General features: G+C 43.1%; 1 protein-coding gene across 3 annotated transcripts in view; it reads right to left on the bottom strand.

Moving 5' to 3' along the window:
- The window catches only part of AFF1 (ALF transcription elongation factor 1), a 188,799-nt gene extending 171,735 nt beyond the window's left edge, over nucleotides 1–17,064 (bottom strand). For 2 of the 3 annotated variants that reach the window (XM_081960189.1, XM_081960190.1), the window contains exons 1-2: nucleotides 16,877–17,064; nucleotides 2,849–2,908 (exon numbers count right to left, since the gene is read on the bottom strand). In XM_081960189.1, coding sequence (XP_081816315.1) covers nucleotides 2,849–2,880 — 32 coding nt within the window. In that variant the 5' untranslated portion in view covers nucleotides 2,881–2,908; nucleotides 16,877–17,064. The remainder of the gene's footprint in view (nucleotides 1–2,848; nucleotides 2,909–16,876) is intronic. The other variant, XM_081960192.1, reaches the window with a different exon arrangement.
- Between the last annotated feature and the right edge of the window lie 2,855 nt (nucleotides 17,065–19,919).

The raw sequence follows: 19,919 nt of genomic DNA, 5'->3' as shown, positions 1-19,919 counted from the left end.
CCGTTGCCGATTTTGATCACATGACAACAGGATTGCTGCAACAGTCATAAATGTGAAAAACAATCATCAGTCACTTTTTTCAGTGCTGTTCTAACTTCAAACCGTCACTAAACGAATGGTTCAGTGGTGGGTTCTTAGCAGTTCGGACTGGTAGTGGTTTGGCAGCTACCCAGGCCTGCCACGGCTTCAAACCATAGGCGCCGCCATCTTGTTTTTGGGTTCTGCACATTTGCAGGACAATTTTAATCGCACTGCGCTGGCAGCACGCAACGAGCGAACCGGCAGTAGTCCCTGCTGGTACCCACCCCTCGAATGTTGTAAGGAGAGGACTAGCTATGCTCACATACGTTCGACCTTTTAGCCACATTTCCAAAAGAATTGTTTCAAGAAAGGCCAATGTTATGCAGAGGTAGCTGTGACGGGCAGTTAGGAGGATTTTTAGTGTGCCAGAAGAATGTCTGAGCACAGAATTTTAGCAAGAAGCTACAAGCAGGAAACTCAACATTTTTGTAAACTGCTCTTCCTCATCTCCACTGCTGTAGGAGTAGTGTCTTCTTGATTTATGGCGCTTCATCGCCATGCTACCGTCATTCTGGAAAGCTTAATAGTTTACAATACAATACAATAGCAGAGTTGGAAGGGACCTTGGAGGTCTTCTAGTCCAACCCCCTGCCTAGGCAGGAAACCCTATACCATTTCAGACAAATGGCTATCCAACATCTTCTTAAAGACTTCCAGTGTTGGGACATTCACAACTTCTGGAGGCAAGCTGTTCCACTGATTGATTGTTCTAACTGTCAGGAAGTTTCTCCTCACTTCTAAGTTCCTTCTCTCCTTGATTAGTTTCCACCCATTGCTTCTTGTTCTACCCGCAGGTGCCTTGGAGAATAGTTTGATTCCCTCTTCTTTGTGGCAACCCCTGAGATATTGGAACAATGCTATCATGTCTCCCCTAGTCCTTCTTTCTCTTAAGCTAAACATACCCAGTTCCTGCAACCGTTCTTCATATGTTTTAGCCTCCAGTCCCCTAATAATCTTTGTTGCTCTTCTCTGCACTCTTTCTAGAGTCTCCACATCTTTTCTACATCGTGGCGACCAAAACTGAATGCAGTATTCCAAGTGTGGCCTTACCAAGGCAATATAAAGTGTCAAACACTTCATCTTCCCTGTTCTACAAGCAGCATATCCTTTTGCAAGCAACTGAATGTAACATATGCAAAAGCTTATATGTTCCTGACAATGAGAGAGGAAGCTGCAAAGAGCATTAAAATATCTTGATATGCCAGTTGAATTGGGGCAAGAATCCACAGGCAGAAGACAATTTGTTCTTCCAATTCTCTGCAACTGTCAAGATTCGTCTTCGTGTGATATTGGATGCAGGTTAAGGGAGATGCATGTCCAGGCAGAACAGTACTTCAGAGAACATGGCTTTTTACCTATTACAGTTTTAAAATTTGAATATGCACTCTTGTGATCTAGGAACTTTAATGTTGCACAGCCCAAATTAGCCCCCTCAAGCACCTTTTTAGTCAAAAGGCAGGGTACAATTTTCAACCAGAATAAAATAATTATCAATCCATTCAAAATCATGTAGACCAGGACACCCGGCCCCGTAAGCAGAGTACTGGTAGCGACGGGGAGACAAACTCACCACTGGGGCAGACCCACCATATGTGGCAGAGTTTCCTCAATCTCAGCAAGTTTAACATAAAGCGGACTTCGACTCTGGAATTCCCCAGCCCTGTATCCCTCCTCCATCCCACCCCAAATCTGGTTGGGGAATACATGAAGTCCATATTTAAAATCGCTGAGATTAGGCAACTGATACACAGGAAATCATAAAGTTCTTTCAAAACAGTGAAGTCAACCACCACCACATCTACTCATATGGTGGGGTTTTTTTAAAATCCAAGATGCGAATAATTACCTATTAGCTCATCTCTTTGAAAATAGCTGCTGATTTAATAAAAAGTAAAGACTCATTCCAATGATTGCATGTACAGTTTGCATTTGGGTTGTTCTCTTTGACAATATTGAGCTGGGATCCCACTGCTCGTGTGTGGTTGTAGACGGGGTGGGTGGGTGGAGGTGCCGCTGCCGGCATTACGGCCGGTTCAGCACGCAAAAAAAAATCTCTTATTGGTATTATCATTATAGTCATCATTATTTCGTTACTTTGCATGTACACTGAGAGCTTCTGCACCAGAGAAAATTTCCTTGTGTGTCTAATCATACTTGGCCAAATAAAGTATTCAATTCAATTCAATTATACCAGGTGTGTCAAATTCAAGACCGCAGAACTGGCCCACGGAGTCACCCTGGAAACAGCGAAGAACCGTCCCAAAGTGCCTCTGTCAGCAAAAACGGAGCTCGAGAGGGCTATGTATGACCCCCGCCCCCCCCCAAGCTCAGTGTTCACTGTCAGGGGGATTGCAGGAGGCCGTTACAGCCTAAAACAGAGCTCGGGAGCCCATTTTCGCTGGCAGAGCATCCAGGCCATCACAGGCGCCCAGTTCTAAGTTGCTTCTCTCCTTGATTAGTTTCCACCCATTGCTTCTTATTCTACCCTCAGGTGCCTTGGAGAATACCTTGACTCTCTCTTCTTTGTGGCAACCCCTGAGATCTTCAAGAAGTTTCTATCAATTCCCTCCAACAATTCCCACCAAGCCGTAAAGAATTCCAAGTACCAACGTTAACATGTTTTATTTTTGCGTTTCTTCAGAAAAAAGAAGGTACCCAAAGAAGAACTACACAAGACTGAGTATGGGACTTTTAAAAGGAGAAAGTTTAAAAAACACACGGAGAGAAAGAAGTAAGAGGCAAGCAGAGTCTTAGATTAAAATATTACCTGTTTTTGCTGCTTCTGTTTGTGGAAGTCATCTCGAGAATTCTGTGCAAATCAGATCATCTTGGAAATAAAAAAATAAATATCAGCCGTCAATTGATGATGTGCTTTTCTGAAGAAGACCATCCTATTTATATACTGTTTTTAAATTACCATGTCATGTCATATCTCTCTCTCTTTCTCCCTCTCTCTCTCATTATTTCTTTTTCATATTTCATTCTCAAGATTTTTTAGGAAAGCTTTAAGGAGGCATGTAATAATCTGAAAAGCTTTGTCCTTTACAATGACAATGAAATTTAATTTAGATCCAATAGCTTAATACTCCTATGTAATGCAAGACGAAAGACTAAAGTCACCATAAAGCTCATTTGGACCAATATTTATTCCACATGTTTTCTTCCAAATAGATACATGCAGGGAGGGGTCTCTAGACATATAAAAACACTGTTTCTCTGGGCATGGCTTGGTGGGCGTGGCAGGGGAAGGATACTGCAAAATCTCCATTCTGGGGCCAGCCAGAGATGGCATTTGCCGGTATTCCGAACTACTCAAAATTTCCGCTACCGGTTCTCCAGAACCTGTCAGAACCTGCTGGATTTCACCCCTTATTCTGGGGTTATATTCTCGTACCTGTGGCCATTCAAATTGCTGAGAATGCAATTTAGATGCCAATGTTTGCAGCCCAAATATAATAGACTTATCTTTTGGGGATGGTGGCTTGTGGCAAACAAACAAATATACAGATATGCATTGATGGGTATGACAGAAAAAAAAGTAACACATGCAAATATTTATTGGCATGACTGTTCCCAGTTGGAAATTCTAACAGCTGTAATATTTGGGTAGCTGTTTGTATCTGTTTCAGTGCAGTGGGTAAAGCTAAGCTGTGAAAGCTGGACACTGCATAAGGTGCAAAATCCTAGTAAGAACACACCTGGAATACTGCTATCAATTTTGGTCACCATACTACAAAAAAGATGTTGAGACTTTGGAAAAAGTTCAGAGAAGAGCGACTAAGATGATTAAAGGCCTGGAGACAAAAACATATGAAGAACGGCTGCAGGTTTTGGGTCTGGCTAGTCTAAAGAAAATGAGAATTAGGGGTGACAGGATAGCAGTGTTCTAGTATTTGAGGGGCTGCCACAAAGAAGAGGGAGTCAAATTATTCTCCAAAGCACCAGAGGGAAGGACAAGAAACAATGGTTGGAAACTAATCAAAAGAGAGAAGCAACCTGGAGTTAAGGAAAAACTTCTTGACAGTCAGGACAATTAACTAGTAGAACAGCTTGTATTCAGAAATCTCGGGTGCTCCATCACTGGAGGTTTTTAAGAAGAGACTGGATAGTCATTTGTCTGATACGGTATAGGTTCTCCTGCTTCAGCAGGGGGCTGGACTAGAAGACCTCTAAGGTCTCTTCCAGCTCCATTCTATGCTAGTATTCTACCCACATACATATACATACACATGGGTAAAACTGTACATAGAACAGACCAAAAAAATAAATACATGGAGTATAGAAAAATAAATAAACCCACATACAGGTAAATCTTTGATTTATGACCATAATAGATTAAGTTACAGTGATGATGAGTGGATTGGTAGAAGGTCTTAGCCAACCTCAACTTGCTAACATAATTCATAAATATGGGGGTATGGAATTGGCTTAAATTCAGAACTGTCCTCCTTTGAGGTAAATGCCTATTTAAGCTATAAATGCAATCTATTGACAGGTTGATTAAAAATATCAGACAAAAATGGAACGCAGAGGAAGAATTCAAGTAAACATTAGCAAAACAAACAGTTCCTTTCTCAGCAGCACAAATGAACTCCCCCACCCCACCCCCAATCCTCCCAGTATGCGTGCCATTCACTATCTCCCAGTCATCTTCAGCATTTTAAGAATGCCAAAATGCCAGAGGCTTCTTCCATAGCACAGCATAGCAAGATAGTTCTTTTTCAAGTGGTTTTCTGAAACCCAGCATTATTTTCCCCAGTAGCCTGCAAGTCTAGAATGTTCACTGTTGCTCAAAATACCGTATTTTTCGGAGTATAAGACACACCTTTTTTTCAGCCTCAAAAAAAGAGGCTGAAAATCTGCGTGCGTCTTATACATCGAATCCAGCATTTTGTGCCTCCCAAAGCCCCTCCCCCTTCACCAAAATGTCCATGCATACCTTTATGGAGGCTTTCAGATAGTTCCTGGGGGCTGGGAAGGGTAGAAATGAGCAAACAATGGACCTTTTTTGCCCCCCAGCCCCCCCAGCCCTCAGCAAAGTCTATAAGCCTCCGTAAGGCTATGCATGCAATTGTTTTGACAAAAAAGGCCAGTTTTTGCAAAAAAAACTGAGTGTTTTTTGCTCATTTGTGGCCCTTCCACCCCCGAGGAGTACTCTGCAAATGCCCCAAGGCTATTCATGCCTTTTTTTAAAAAACGGGCCCATTTTTGCAAAAAAACTGGCCGCTTTTGGGAAGTTTGCAGAGTGCAAAAACTTTTTTTTTCCTTTCGGAAAGCTCTTTAGTTAAAGTGATTGATGAGAATTACATTGATCAAATGCTGTGCCAGCAGAAACAAAGTCTTAGGTGCTGAAGATTGTCAGTGATTCTCCAGCACCTGGAAACATCTACCTACCTACTCTCTCGCTCCCTACCTACCTATCTACTGTATTTCTCTCTTTCTCTCTATCCCTCTATCTACCTACCTACCTACCTACTCTCTCTCTCTCTCTCTCTCTCTCCCTACCTATGTACTGTATTTCTCTATCTCTTTCTATTTCTCTCTATATATCCCTCTATCTACCTACCTACTTTTTTTTAATTTGCCTCTTCAAAACCTTGATGCATTTTATACTCCAGTGTGTCTTTTACTCCGAAAAATACGGTACTTACAAAGTAGATATACAATAGTTAAATCCTTGAAAAACCCTATAACCGTGATGGCGAACCTATGGCACCCGAGCCACAGGAGCTACACAGAGCCATCTCTGCGGGCACACCTGCCGTCATCCCAACCCAGCTCCACCATGCATGCGTGTGCACCTCCCACCAGCCAGCTTGTCTTAAGGTCTCTGCTGCGCATGCACAGGGGGATGGGTGCATGCAGGGGATGCACAAACGCATGCATGGGGCGGAGCGCAGGCATGGGGGGTGCTTGCATTGCATTTCGGGGGCTTGCGCAGTGCCCCACGCCCCATTTTGGCTTTCAGGTTGGTGCAGGAGGCCTTACAGGCCCAAAATGGGGGGCAGGGGGTTTTTTGGCCCTGGAAGGCCTCCTGCACCAACCTGGAAGCGAAAAATGGGCATAGGGGGAAGGGCACATGCACAAAGGAGCGCGGGGGGGGTCACGCACACATGCACAGTAAACAGAATACATGTGCAGGGTCAGGGCACAGGGCGCGCACACATTGCATTATGGGTATAAGCGGTCGCGCACGCACAGACTTTCAGCATACAACAAAAAGGTTAGCCATCACTGCCCTATAAGCGTCTTCCTTCCTTCTTTTTCTCCTTACCTCCTTCTTTCCTTCCTTCCTCCCTCCCTCTTTTCCTCCCTTCTTCCTTTCTCCCTTCTTTCCACACAGCCTGTAAAAGGTTCTGTAAGAAAAATGAGAGCAGCTATAATTTCTGAGAATTCAATGAAAAGCCTAATGGAGCCAGGAAGAAGTAGGATATCTTGTATATTACGGTGTATCAGAGCTGCCCCATATTTTCTAGCTACCCAATGGAGGCTAAAGTAAGAATATCTGCTGGAGAAGAGGATTTCCTAATTGAGGAAACATTTGTTGCAAGAACTTTTAAGGGAGTAACAGACAGTGAAGCATGTGGACTAGGCTGAAAATGTTTTTTTTTTAAACCAGTTTTCCAAGTTCCAAAATTAGCAAATCACAAACGGGTGAATTCAAAAATGGTTAGCGTCGAATTGAGTATACTCAATGCTGCTTTTCTAGAAGAAAAGTTAATTTATAATATATGCAGCACTTTTTTTTTCATTAAGAAGGAATGCAGCTACCTCGGATATGGAGCAATGCTCACTTTAACCACAGAAGTGTGCAAGATTTCACTTTCTGTCTGGGCAAGGCTGCCAAGCAGTTATCTCGGTCCTTATCTCTTGCGGGTTGCAAATCAACCAAGTTTCACAGGACGCTAACATGTACCGGCTAGCCAGCGATGATTTTACCAAATCACTCGCAGGTTGTCAGGCTCAGAAATTTGTGCTGAGTAAAACCACGCCCAGCACGACTGGTGTGCTGCGATGGAGTCTGTGCAGCTCCAGTTTTTGGAACAAGAAAAGCAGGAAAAACAAAACCTGGGAAAATGTGACCGTAGGAGTGTTTCTCCCACCATAAAGGTCCATGAAAAATCCTATTCCGTGTTTTTCTTCCCACCGCTTGTGTTTGAAAGGAAAACATTTCAACTTACAGCAGTTTTCACTTGAAATGCAGCCTAAAGCAAATTCTGAACAGAAGCCACAATGTTGGCTATTTTAAGGTGAGCTATGCTGAAAACATGCAATTTAACTGAGGCCACTGTTATGGGGCCCTGTCAGTTGAGATGGACCTTCAAAAGTTTCAAATCAACTACAACTACAGTCAAGGGAAGTTATAACAATTACACACAATCAATATTTACATTGACTTTATTAAACAATTCATGTTAATGCATTAAATTATATTAAATATAATGGATGGCTTTTCTCCATCCATTTTCTCCATCCATTTATGTTATCTTGGTCCCATTCATTTTTTGATGTGAAGCCTTCAGATTGGTTACTCAAACAAAATCCAGTATGACTTTAGCCAGGGGGGGGAAACCCTCTCTTGTCAATTTATTTTGTGGGTTTATATTTGGGTTAAACATTTTGAGTAATGATGCCAGAGTAGGATATATATTAATAAAGATAAGCAAACTTTGGATTATAAATGTATGTATGTATGTATGTATGTATGTATGTATGTATGTATGTATGTATGTGTGTTACAACCCCTGGTATGCCCAAATATGGGAGGGAGCTCACTACTCCCCCTTTCTGTCTTTCGGCTCATTACAGAAGACCATCCAGGCAGAAAACCATATTTTTATTTTTAATGTTGCCTTTGCTGTGTTTGTGTTGTATTTGTGCTGGTAAATAAATAAAGGGAGACTAGTATAGATCTATTTCAAGCTATTTAGCTCTCATCAGCAAGCCATACCCTTACTGGGATTAGAACCTATTATATATATATAATCCAAAGTTTGCTTATCTTTATTAATTCAGATGAGCTGAATACATAATTACTGTAATAACTATCCTCTTTACTTCCAATGTATTCATTAAAAGCAGACGCTATTTTTAATGCTTTTAATTTCTCTGTTTCACAATCTCTAGATCTGTGGTTAGTTATCATTAATTAATGCGCTGAATTTAGATGGCAGCCCAATTCACAAGGGTGATTTGGGGCGACTTATAATTTGAAGTAATGTTAACCCAGGGTAACATAAATGAAGACCTTCAGACTATGAAAACTGCAGGCTAACGAAATAACATAAATACCTTGTTTCCCTGAAAATAAGACCTCCCCGGATAATAAGCCCAATTGGACTTTTGAGTGCATGTGCTAAAATAAGCCCTCCCCAAAAATATTTAAACGCATGTTCAGCTGGTCCCCGCCATTTCCTGAGTAAGGAAAGGGGGGTAACATCCACCTGTCATCCATGCGGAACCCCCTTGTGGAGGCTTCTCCCGCAGACCCTAGCTACCCTGCCCCTTCTCTTAGTGGTGGCCGCAAAAAGAGCGGCAGGCCCAGAGATGTTAGGGCTGGCAAGAGTGTGCCAGAAACAGAGACAGAACTTCCGGCCCACTCTGGATCAGCTGATCCGCGGGCCACGGGCCACAGTTAAGGGACCGTCTACACCTCAAAAATAATAAGACCTCCTTGAAAATAAGGCCAAGCGCTTATTTCGGGAGGGGGCAAAAGAAAATAAGACCCTGGCTTATTTTTTGGGAAACATGGCAATAAGAGAAGCAAATAAAGCTATCAAGACATAACTCATTCAAGAGTTTTACACTCTGTACATCCTCATCCCATTGTTTGGCTCAGTATTTGAGGAAGAACCAAGTCTTTGGAGCCCTGCAGAAGGACAAAAAGATTCGGGAGTCTCCAAATCTATGGAATTTTGTTCCAAAGGGCAGGGGCTACATCAGGGAAGATGTATCCTTGGGCCCCACTAGGTGACATTAATTCATGGAAGGAACTTGAAGAAAGCCAGTTCTGCTATATCTCGTGAGAAAAACCAAGAGAGACCAGCAGCCACCACGTAATCCAGCCTTATGCCACAAAGAGCTATATAATGCAATAACTAGGACCTTCAATTGCACCCAGAAGCTTACTGAGAGGCAACTTCTGAAGTAGTGATATCACCTAGGGCAGTGACAGCTAACCTTTTCGTCGTTGCATGCCAAAAGCACCAATTATGCAACGCACACGCGCAACTCCCTGCATGCACTTTGCCCCCCGCACATGCATGTCTGACCCCCCTGCACTCCCCATGCCCCGTGCATGAGTACACGACCTCCCCTGCATGCACCCCCACATGCGCACGTGACCCCACACAACCGCCTGACCCCCCCACAACCCCCACGCATGTACACGCAACCCCCATGCTCCCCCAGTGCATCTTCCGCATGCGCTCCACCCTCCGTGCCTGCATGGCAGAGACCCGAAAACCAGCTGGCCGGCAGGAGGCATGCGCGGTGGAGCTGAGCAGGGGTGACGTCTCGCGTGCTCGCAGAGAGTGCCCTGCATGTCACCTGTGGCACACATGACATAAGTTCGCCATCACGGACCTAGGGAATGGGATTGTACCCTAACATCCAGGCATGTTGCTGTAACTACTGATCTAATTCTGCAGAAAAGACAAGCTATTTTCAAGTAAACAGAGATACAGTAAGTTCAAGATGTCAGAGCACCATTTGATTGGTTAGTATCTTCACTTCAAACACAAGATCCAATTGAGTTCAACCCTTTACAGGTAGTCCTCGGCTTACAACTACAACTGAGCTCCAAAATTCTGTTGTTAAGTAAGACATTTGTTAAGTGGCTTTTGCCCCATTTTACGACTTTTCTTGCCACGTTAAGTGAATCACTGTGGTTGATTCATTACTCACCCGGTTAAGCAAATCTGCCTTCCGTGTTGACTTGGCTTGTAAAAGGTCACAAAAAGTGATCCTGGGACACCGCAACGGTCTTAGGTATAAACCAGTTGCCAAGCATCTGGATTTTGATCACATGATCATGGTGATGCTGCAAAGTTCATAACTGTGAAAGATGGTTGTAAGCAGTGGTGGGATACAGCCGGTACACCCCGGTACGGACATACCAGTGCCTGCTGGGAGCACCAGGTATCATTCCGGTATGGTGCTCTGGAGGGCCCACCTGCCCGCCCACACTCCTTACTTGTAGTTGAGCTGTTCGGAGTTTCCACACATGCGCATGGAGCGTATAGCATCTGCGCGACACTCCGCCAAGCAGCTGGAGCATTGCGGAGGCGTCACGGAGCGCCGCAGGTGGTAAGTACGCATGTGCGTGCACCGTGCATGTTCCTGTGGTGGACGCCCGGCCCCGTTGCACCGTACCGTTGCAATGGGATCCAGAACCCACCACTGGTCGTAAGTCACTTTTTTCAGTGCTGCTGTAACTTTGAACAGTCACTAAATGCACTGCTGTTAAGTCAAGGACTATCTATATTTGCTTATACCTAATGGATGGAATCAAACTAAAGCTATAGCTATAGCTTGATCTATCCATTAAAAGATTCTAGAGCAGGGCTGTCAAATTCCTGGCCTGCGTCACAAGCTGGCCACCCCCATGCCTGGTTTAGTGAAGGGAGAAAAAGTCCCGATACGTCACATGATGCCACCGTGACGACGTGGGTTTGACCACCCTGTTTCAGAGTGTGGCTACCCTGAACCTCTTCCCCACTGCTTCATCCACTTCGAGACTGCAGTCTCTTAATCTGGGCCTCTCTCTGGGAAACCTCCGTCTTCCCAAAAGTCTTGCCCACTGTTCCTGCAGGTGCACATTCCATCAGGCCACTTGAGACTTAGGTAGGAGCCATCCACCCAAGGTGCTTCAAAAGATTCAAAATCATTAGAGAAGGTAACATATTTTTAACGAAATATTTAGCATTTAAATAGCTGTTTATAAAAGGATCGTTAGAATGCAGTAAATCAAACATTCAAGAATAGAGGAGACATTGGATTAACCAATTTCGTTGTATCTAAGTACAATGACAATAAAGATTATACTTATACTTAAGGAATAAGGAATGCCCCAATGGAGTATTTATATACATATATTGATGGAAGTTTAGTTCAGAAACTCTAGGTCACATTTCTATATACAGGTAGTTCTCAACATACGATCACAATCGAGCCCAAAGTGTCTGTCTGCTAAGCGAGACAATTGCTAAGTAAGTTTTGCCTCATTTTATGACCTTTCTTGCCACAGTTGTTAAGTGAATCGCCACAGTTGTTAAGTGAATTTGGCTTCCCCACTCATTTTGCTCGCTAGAAGGCCGCAAAAGGTGATCACAAGACCTCAGGAGACTGCAACCGTCGTAAGTATGAATCAGCTGCCAAGCATCTGAACTTTGATCACATGACCATGGGGATGCTATAACCGTTGTAAGTGTGGAAAATGGTCATAAGTCACTTTTCAAGTATCTAGTATCGCTGTAACCTCTAAAGATCACCAAACAAATGGTTGTAAATAAGAGGACTTTTGATCATATTAACGAAAGGAAAAGTTAATAAAACCCACGGCTTTTGCGCTAAGCAGAACTAGTTTTATCCATATATTTATTTTATAAAATTAAATGATTAATCTATAATTATTTAATAATTTCTACAGATGGAAATTTAAGCACCTACACTGAACACGGGGCAAAGAGCAATATGTTTTTCCAAAACAAAATTCTTAATTTAGCTAATTAATTTAGATGTGGCATTCAAAAATGCAATGTAGCCATTCACGTGCTATTGAGTACTGCCTCCCCTTCTGTCCGAAGGGGTTTCCCATTTGTTAATTATGTTCTGCAAAATTCATGGGTTTTTGTGTATACAGATGTCATTCTGAATTAAATGCCAATTGTTTGAAAAGTAATGGGACAACAGAAATTCGTATTACAGCACATGTTCAGTGTAGGCGCTTACATTTCCGTCTTTAGAAATTATTAAATAATCATAGGTTAATCATTTAATTCCATAAAATAAATATATGGGTAGAACTAGTTCTGCTTAGTGCAAAAGCCAGTGTTTTTTTTAGCTTTTCCTTTTTTTTTAATATGATCAAAAGGTAGCAATGCTTTCATTTGATTAAAAAATGCATGCTTCATCCACATATGTTTTTTTACTTCCTTTTATATTCTGTTCCTTGCAAATGACAGTAAGACAAAGTACTCAGCACAGGTTAGAATGGTGTGGGGTTTTTTTCAAATGACACCAGGGGAAAAGGGCCATCCTTAAAAACAAGTGTTGTTTTTCAAAGCTTTAGCCAGGAATGTCAAATGCAGCCGTCCAGCTGCCTATTACTTATTTTGTGAAATCTCTCCATCGCTCTCGCTCTTTCTCACTCCAAATTGTCCTTGGCTATATTTGCTCCAGACCCCGTGATTAATGGATGGCTTAGGCTCCATGGAGTCAACAGACTGACGGATCGCAGCTATTGCAAAATTCATAGCTATATGATATCTTTATTAAGATCAGTCAAAATACACAAAGGGATTTGCCATTTTCCAAGTCCTCCAAAACTCTCGATTAATCCCCATTTCAGTAGGTCAGATACTCCCACAGCCTTCTGGGTGGTGTCAGTTGGTCCTAATAAAGGAATTGCTAAAAATTCTGGTTTTAGTTTTCCATGAACTTTGGCAGAAAATTTTTAAGTACAGGTAGTAGGTGGAAACTAATCAAGGAGAGGAGCAACTTAGAAGTGAGGAGAAATTTCCTGACAGGGAGAACAATTAATCAGTGGAACAGAAGTTGCCTCCAGAAGTTGTGAATGCTCCAACACTGGAAGTTTTTAAGAAGATGTTGGATAACCATTTGTCTGAAGTGGTATAAAGTTTCCTGCCTAAGCAGGGGGTTGGACTAGAAGACCTCCAACGTCCCTTCCCACTCTGTTATTCTATTCTATTCTAGTCCTCAACCTACGACCATAATTGAGGCCAACATTTCTGTGGTTAAGCGAGACATTGGCCCAGTGAGTTTTGCCTCCATTTTACGACTTTTCTTGCCACCATTGTTAAGTGAATCACTGCAAGTTGGTAAGTTAGCAACCTGGTTTTTTAAAAGGGAATTTGGCTTCCCCGCTGTCAGAAGGGTGCAAAAGGTGATTGCATGACCTTGGGACACAGCAGCGGTCGTAAGTGCGAACCAGTTGCCAAACATCTGAATTTTGATCGCATGATCATGGGGATGCTGCAAAGGTTGTAACTGAAAAACGGTCATTTTTTTCCAGGGATGTTGTAACGGTCACTAACTTTTGTAAGTCAAGGACTATTGTATAGCTCCCAAGGAACACAGTAAGAAATATGAACCAAGGGGAAGAGGTGAGTGCGAGACTGCTGAAGGAGAGATCTCCAGTGCTTCAATTCCACACAGTATGATTTTCCAGAGATGCCTTTTGCTCAGACAAAACGTTGCTCTCAACAAAGCAATAAATGCAATAACAAACATCACAATGAACCAGTGGTGGGTTCCTACCAGTTCGGACCGGTTCAGCCGAACTGGAACTAGTTTGGCGGCCTGGGTCGCTGGAACCGGAAGTGACCTAGGCCTGCCACACCCCCAAACCAGTTCTCCCGGCACCGCCGTGCCGCCATCTTGTTTTTGGCTTCTGCGCATGCGCCAAACAATTTTTATTGAACTGTGCATGTGCACGCAGCACCCATCAAGTACATGGGGCACAGCCACGAGTGAACTGGCAATAGTGCCTGCCGGAACCCGCCCCTGCAATGAACCTATCTCTATCTTACCACATCACTAATTTAATCATCGTTTCATTATTTACTTTTGCATTTCAAATTCATTTCAAGACCGTCTGCAACCATGTTATTGCAGTCACACAATTTCACTTTCAGTGCACGCTGATGCAATTCTCTTAAGTATGTCAAAATCCAACCTTTTACCTACACCAGCCTTCTTCTGCCTTGTCAATTTGCAAGATGTATAGACTTCAACTCCCAGAATTCCCCAGCCAGCATAGCCAGCATAGCATCTTAAAGTTGCCAAAGTTGAGAAACACTGCTCTCCGCTTCAGCTAGTCCTCAACTTACAACCACAGTTGAGCCCAAAATGTAAGTTGCTAAGTGAGAAATTCATTTTTTTTCCCCATTTTAGGACTTTTCTTGCCACATTTGTTAAGTGAATCAGTTCAATTAGTAATATTGTTGTTAAGTGAATCTGGCTTCCCCATCGACTTTGCTGGTCAGAAAGTTGCAAAAGGGGATCACATGACACCCACCCCCAGCGCAGACACTGCAATCGGAAGAGTCCTCAGCAGCCCTTAAAACCCCCCCATAATTTATGATATTTGGAAAGACAGAGGGAAATAATGACAGTCACTGTATTAACTATTGCTAGTGTTTTCCATGCAATTTAAAGTATTTTAATGTTTTATTTCTGCTTTGGGTCCTATTTTGGGGGCTGTACCCGGACAACCTCCCCCCGCCCACTTTAGGGGAAGGCACCCTCCAGAGTTGGTCTCAAATGAAAGAAAGAGTTGAAATATCTCTGAACTTCACAATTGCTTCTGTCCAAGAGAGTCAAAAAGAGATCTGTGAAAATATTTACAGATCCTGAACGTCATCACCCTGCTAAACAACTAATTCCCTCACCACTGTCAAACCATTCACTAAGTCTTGCATTACTATTCATCTTCTCATTGTTCCTATCACCCATCTCCTCCCACTTATGACTGTAGTACTGTAACCTTGTTTCTTGCATCCTTACAATTTATATTGATTGTTTCCTAGTATGATTCGATTGCTTATTTGTACCTTATGGCTATCATTAAATGTTGTACCTTACCGTGACAAATGTATCTTTTCTTTTTATGTACACTGAGAGCTTATGCACGAAAGACAAATTCCTTGTGTGTTCAATCACCCTTGGCCAATAAAGATTTCTAGTCTATTCTATTCTACAATTGCAAAATACTGTCGTGTTTCCTCCTTCTTCTTTCTCTGCATTCTTTCTACACAGCTTCAGCAGAGTGACTCTTACTTTTCAACCTAATGTCTTCCAAGATTCTAAAGTCTATTTTACATTGTGGCCGAAAGAAGTACTTAACTGCGCACCCTTACTACACAACTGTGAATGTTTACATAACACCCATCAGCTTATTCTTCAGTGAATCCTACAGGTCTTTGGCTCCAAGAAAAGGAACTCATCGCCACCTCCCAATCTAAGCACACCCAGAGGTGCCACATATGGCATAAATCAATTTCTTCCTGGGAGAAAACATCTGCCTTTTTAAAAAAACATTTAAAGAAATTTAAGCAAGTGGATATTTTCTTCTTCTTCTTACAACTGAAGAGTTGAACGAACCGAAGAAGCTTCTTGGATGAGAAAGTGAAACATTTTCAAAGGGGAAAACAAACATTATCAAGAAAATCCAGTTGCTTTTTGGAAAAGTACCTTTGGGATAACCTGGATGACTGAGAATCTCTATAGACATCTATAGACATTTAGCACAACAATTCTAATTTGTAGCACATATTGTTGTGCATATAAACCTAAGAATGCAAAAATAAGTAAATAAACCTAGTGGATCGCATCCCCATGGAGGGAGAACGAACTCAAGCAATTCGGAAAACGTGACTTTAAAAAAAACACAATCCAAGTAACCATTTTTTTTAAAAGAAAGTTTAAGAATGTAGAAACACTTTGAACAACAACTTGTCAACAAATCCCCGGGCACGTTCCTCTTGCCATTCAGGCTGGATGCAGCCGAGCAAACACGAACCCACGTCACACTCGCCCTGCGTGCATAACAATGCGAAATCCAGCAGCACACACACACACACAAGTCACACACACGCGAAGACACACGTTCCTTCCAAACCCCCATTCTAGCCCAAGGGGAAAAAAAGGAGAGAGAGAGAGAGAGAGAGAGAATGAGAGAGAGATCCGCGTGCAAACGCCCGGCACGACTCGATCGCCGCTAGCTTTAAAAAGCCAGGATTTGCAAAGGGGAAAGGAGGGGGAAAACCGCAGGAAAAGTTGGAACAAACAAGGGAAAGGGAGGGGAAGGTGGGAAGGAGCCATTTAATGAACCAAATCCTTCCCCCCAAACACCCTTCCCCCCCTCCCGGAATGGAAATCTTCATTCTCTGCAAGCCAGAAATAGAAACTTCATGTTTTAATTGCATTGATATACGGTATATCTATATCTATCTAGCTATAAATTTTTTACTGAATGGAAATCGTCATTCTCTGCAAGCCAGAAATATAAACTTTCTTATTTTTTAATTGCAATGCATTATATATTTATTTTATTTTCTGAATGACAATCTTCATTCTTTGCAAGCTAGAAATAGAAACTTTCTTATGTTTTAATTGCAATGCATTTTATGCATACCCACACACATAATTTTAAATTTTTCTGATGCAAGCCAAAAATAGAAACTTTATTTTTTTAATTGTATTGATATACCGTATATCATCTATCTATCTATGCATTTTATTTGCTGAATGGCATCTTCATTCTTTGCAAGACAGAAATATAAACTTTGTGTTAATTGCAATGCTGTGTGTGTGTATACACACACACATACATACATACACACACAAACACACACAAACACACGTTTCGGCGAGATCTCACTCGCCATCCTCAGGCTGGTGTTTATATATATAATTTTTATTTTTATTTTGCTGCAAGCCAGAAATAGAAACTTTCTTATATTTTAATTGCAATGCATTAGAAAAAAAATAATTTTTGTTTTTGCTAAGAATGTATTCAGAGAAGAGGGGAGGGGGAAGGTCTTTTTCTCACCTTGGCTAAATCCATGCAGTTCCCATCGGGAGGCGAGAGGCTAAGAACGGGGCACCACCCCACCCTTCTCAAGCCAGCCGAGGCAGGTGAAGTGGGCGGGGAGAAGAAACAAAGTTATAAGAGCAGCATTTGACGTTCGTTGGCTTGCTGGTTCTCCCCTCTCTCTCTCTGGCCAGGGGGGCAGTTACAGGAGCAGCAGCTGGAACTTGGTCACGTGGGGAGGAGAGGCTGGCCGCCCAGCCTTCTCGGGATTGGCCCCGCCCAAGCCGCCAACCAGGGAGCAGCAAATCCAGACAGATTCTAGCCCCGCCCCACCGAGGCATTGACAGGCGCCTATGCACTTCGGCAGACCGCCCCGAAGCGTCTCCGGAAAAAGCCGAAGAGTTGGGTTGGGGGGAGATAACATTTTATGGGCGTCATATTCTCAAGGGTAGGAAATGGCTTGGGAATATTCAAACCCAGCGTAGAAAAACCCCGGTAATTTTTATAAATGCCGGGTTTTCTTTTGGGTTTTTTTAAAATAATGCAATTATTTTATAATGCAAATTACAGACGGTATATATAACATTTGCTAAGAAGATCGACTTGAAAGAGAATTCGGTCTCTCTATCTCAGCGGTTGGAGACCCCTGCTCTATCGGAAAGAATCAGGCAACATGCAAGGAGGAAAACTACTTTCTAGAACGGGGGTCTCCAACCTTGGCAACTTTAAGTCTGGTGGGCTTCAACCAGGTGGCTGGGGAATTCTGGGAGTTGAAGTCCGCCAGGCTTAAAGTTGCCATGGTTGGAGACCCCTGTTCTAGGACAGCGGCCACCAACTGGTGGTCCGTGAGAACATTTTAGTGGTCCGCAGAAAAATTATTTGCATTTTTTAATATTGCACTAAATCGGGTCCTCAAACTACGGCTGGATATGTGCAGTGAACGTTTCTGTTGCTGCAGAGACTCTCCCCCTTTGGGGTTTTTTGTAGAGGTTGGAAAAGGGCAGAAATTCCAACTTGGGGTCTGCTTCAGCCTCCCAGTGTAGGGCTTTGGGTGAAGGCTGGAGGGAAGCACCGCTGGTAGTGAAGAGCCGGAGGGCCTCGTTCTAGTGGGACTGCATCATGGCCTGGAACTGGCTGACCATCTCAGCCTGCTGAGCCTCCAGGCACCGGTACCTGGCCTTGCACTCCTGCAGGTCTTCCCTCTGCTTGGAAAGCCTCTGCTCGTAGTCCTGAGTGAGATGCTTCTGCTGAACCTCCTTCTCGGTCAGATCCAATTTGAACTGAGCTGTTTTGCCAACTCTTTCTCGTGGTGGCTGCTTAGCTCCAACAACTGCCTCCTGTTGGGGCTTAAGGAACCCGGGCGGGGAGGGGAGGAGTGGCTGGGAAGGGAGGGGCGAGTAGAGGCTGGTGAGGCACCCCTTGACGTGAGTGACATCGAGTTGGCCACACCCACCTAGCCACATGACCACCCAGACGGTCATTAGGCGGATCATATTAGTGGTCCGCGGGATTTAAAATTATGAATTTAGTGGTCCCTGAGATCTGAAAGGTTGGTAAGCTCTGTTCTAGGAAATGTTCCGGCAGAAAAGAGGATTGTGAATTCATAAGCATTGGCTCATCTTCATGTAGACCATATTTTTCCCCATAAAACTTCCCATTAGAAGAATCTTAATATCCCTTAAAACTGCAAACACCAAAAGAAACAATGAAAACAATACAATTAAACTTCGTTGAACCCCGATGGGCCAATATTACCGCAATGCATTTTCTTGTAGCTATAACTTATTTAAAATTTAGATATTACTTGGTTGATTTTTAATAGTTTTAGGTATTTTTGTTGTAATTTCAGATGGTACCATTTAATACAATGTTAGGGTTTATATTATACTTTAACATAGGGTGTATACTGGATCTCACAGAAGTTAGCTTGTTCTTCAAATATACTTTGTCTTAAATATTATTTTGTTTATTATCTAAACTGGTCGACCACCGCAATAAAATTGAATTGTATTGGAACAATGCAATGAAATGTTGAATTAACACCTTTAAAAAAATTAAAGGGCAAAATGTGCACCTCTGCCATCACCAAGTTACTCGCTTGAAGCTGGTATTTGGGGAAAAGTGGATTTATTGAAACTGTAAGAAGTTAGCACCCACCCTTCTCCTAGAAAAATGAAACATTCTAGGAAATATTAAAAAGGCAGAATATTATATTTCCCTGGATGAGAAATGCAGAAACATGTTTTGTTAGGCAGGAAGCAGACTCACTCTTAATAGCCCCCACCCTCCTCAAGAGCCCACAACAGATGTCCACACTTTAAGAGATAAAGAGATAGCTAGGTCTATTCGTAGGCAAATGCCCTCACCCAGGTGCGTACAGCGCCTGCGCGCCGCGACGCTGAGCAGCTGGAGTGTTACGGAGGCTTGCGGAGGCGTCGCTGGCAAGTACGATGCATGCGCGCGCCACGCACGTCCATGTGGGCGATGCTGGGCCCATTCCAACCGTACCGGTTGGAACGGAATCCGGAACCAACCACTTCCTCACACGGCCCATTTTGGATGCAGGGCGTGCACGGAGGCTGGGGGAGGGTGAAAAACGGGCCTACCGCAAGATCGGGAAAGCTGGAAACAAGCCCATTTCTGGCCTCTAGAGGGTGTCCGGAGCCTGGTGAGGCCTTTTTCGCCCTCCCGGATGCTCAAGAGCAAAAATCCCCCCCTCCCCTGCCCATCATGGCCACATCTACCCAGCAACCTGGCAGAGAACCCTTGCTAAAATTTTTGAAGCCCACCCCCGATAGGATCTATTGTTCTTACTAAGAAGCATCATATTAAAAAGACCTAAAATCGATCCAGTTATGTTTTCTATCTTGAACGAATATTCTACCCCTGTAACAGTGTATCAGGCTTACTATGATTTTTGCCATTTCACTCCCAGGGTTTTCATAAATGGCAGAATGGAAAAATGGGAGCTAGGAAGGAAGTTTGAGAAAAGAACAGCTGTTGCCCAGGGATAGATTTTCACAAACTGATCACGATACCAAAACAAACTAACCTTGGGAGA

Source organism: Natrix helvetica (genome assembly GCF_964273705.1).
Source record: "Natrix helvetica genome assembly, chromosome: 7".
In the NCBI taxonomy this organism is placed as follows: Eukaryota; Metazoa; Chordata; class Lepidosauria; order Squamata; family Natricidae; genus Natrix; species Natrix helvetica.
This window is presented reverse-complemented; position numbering and strand designations above follow the sequence as displayed.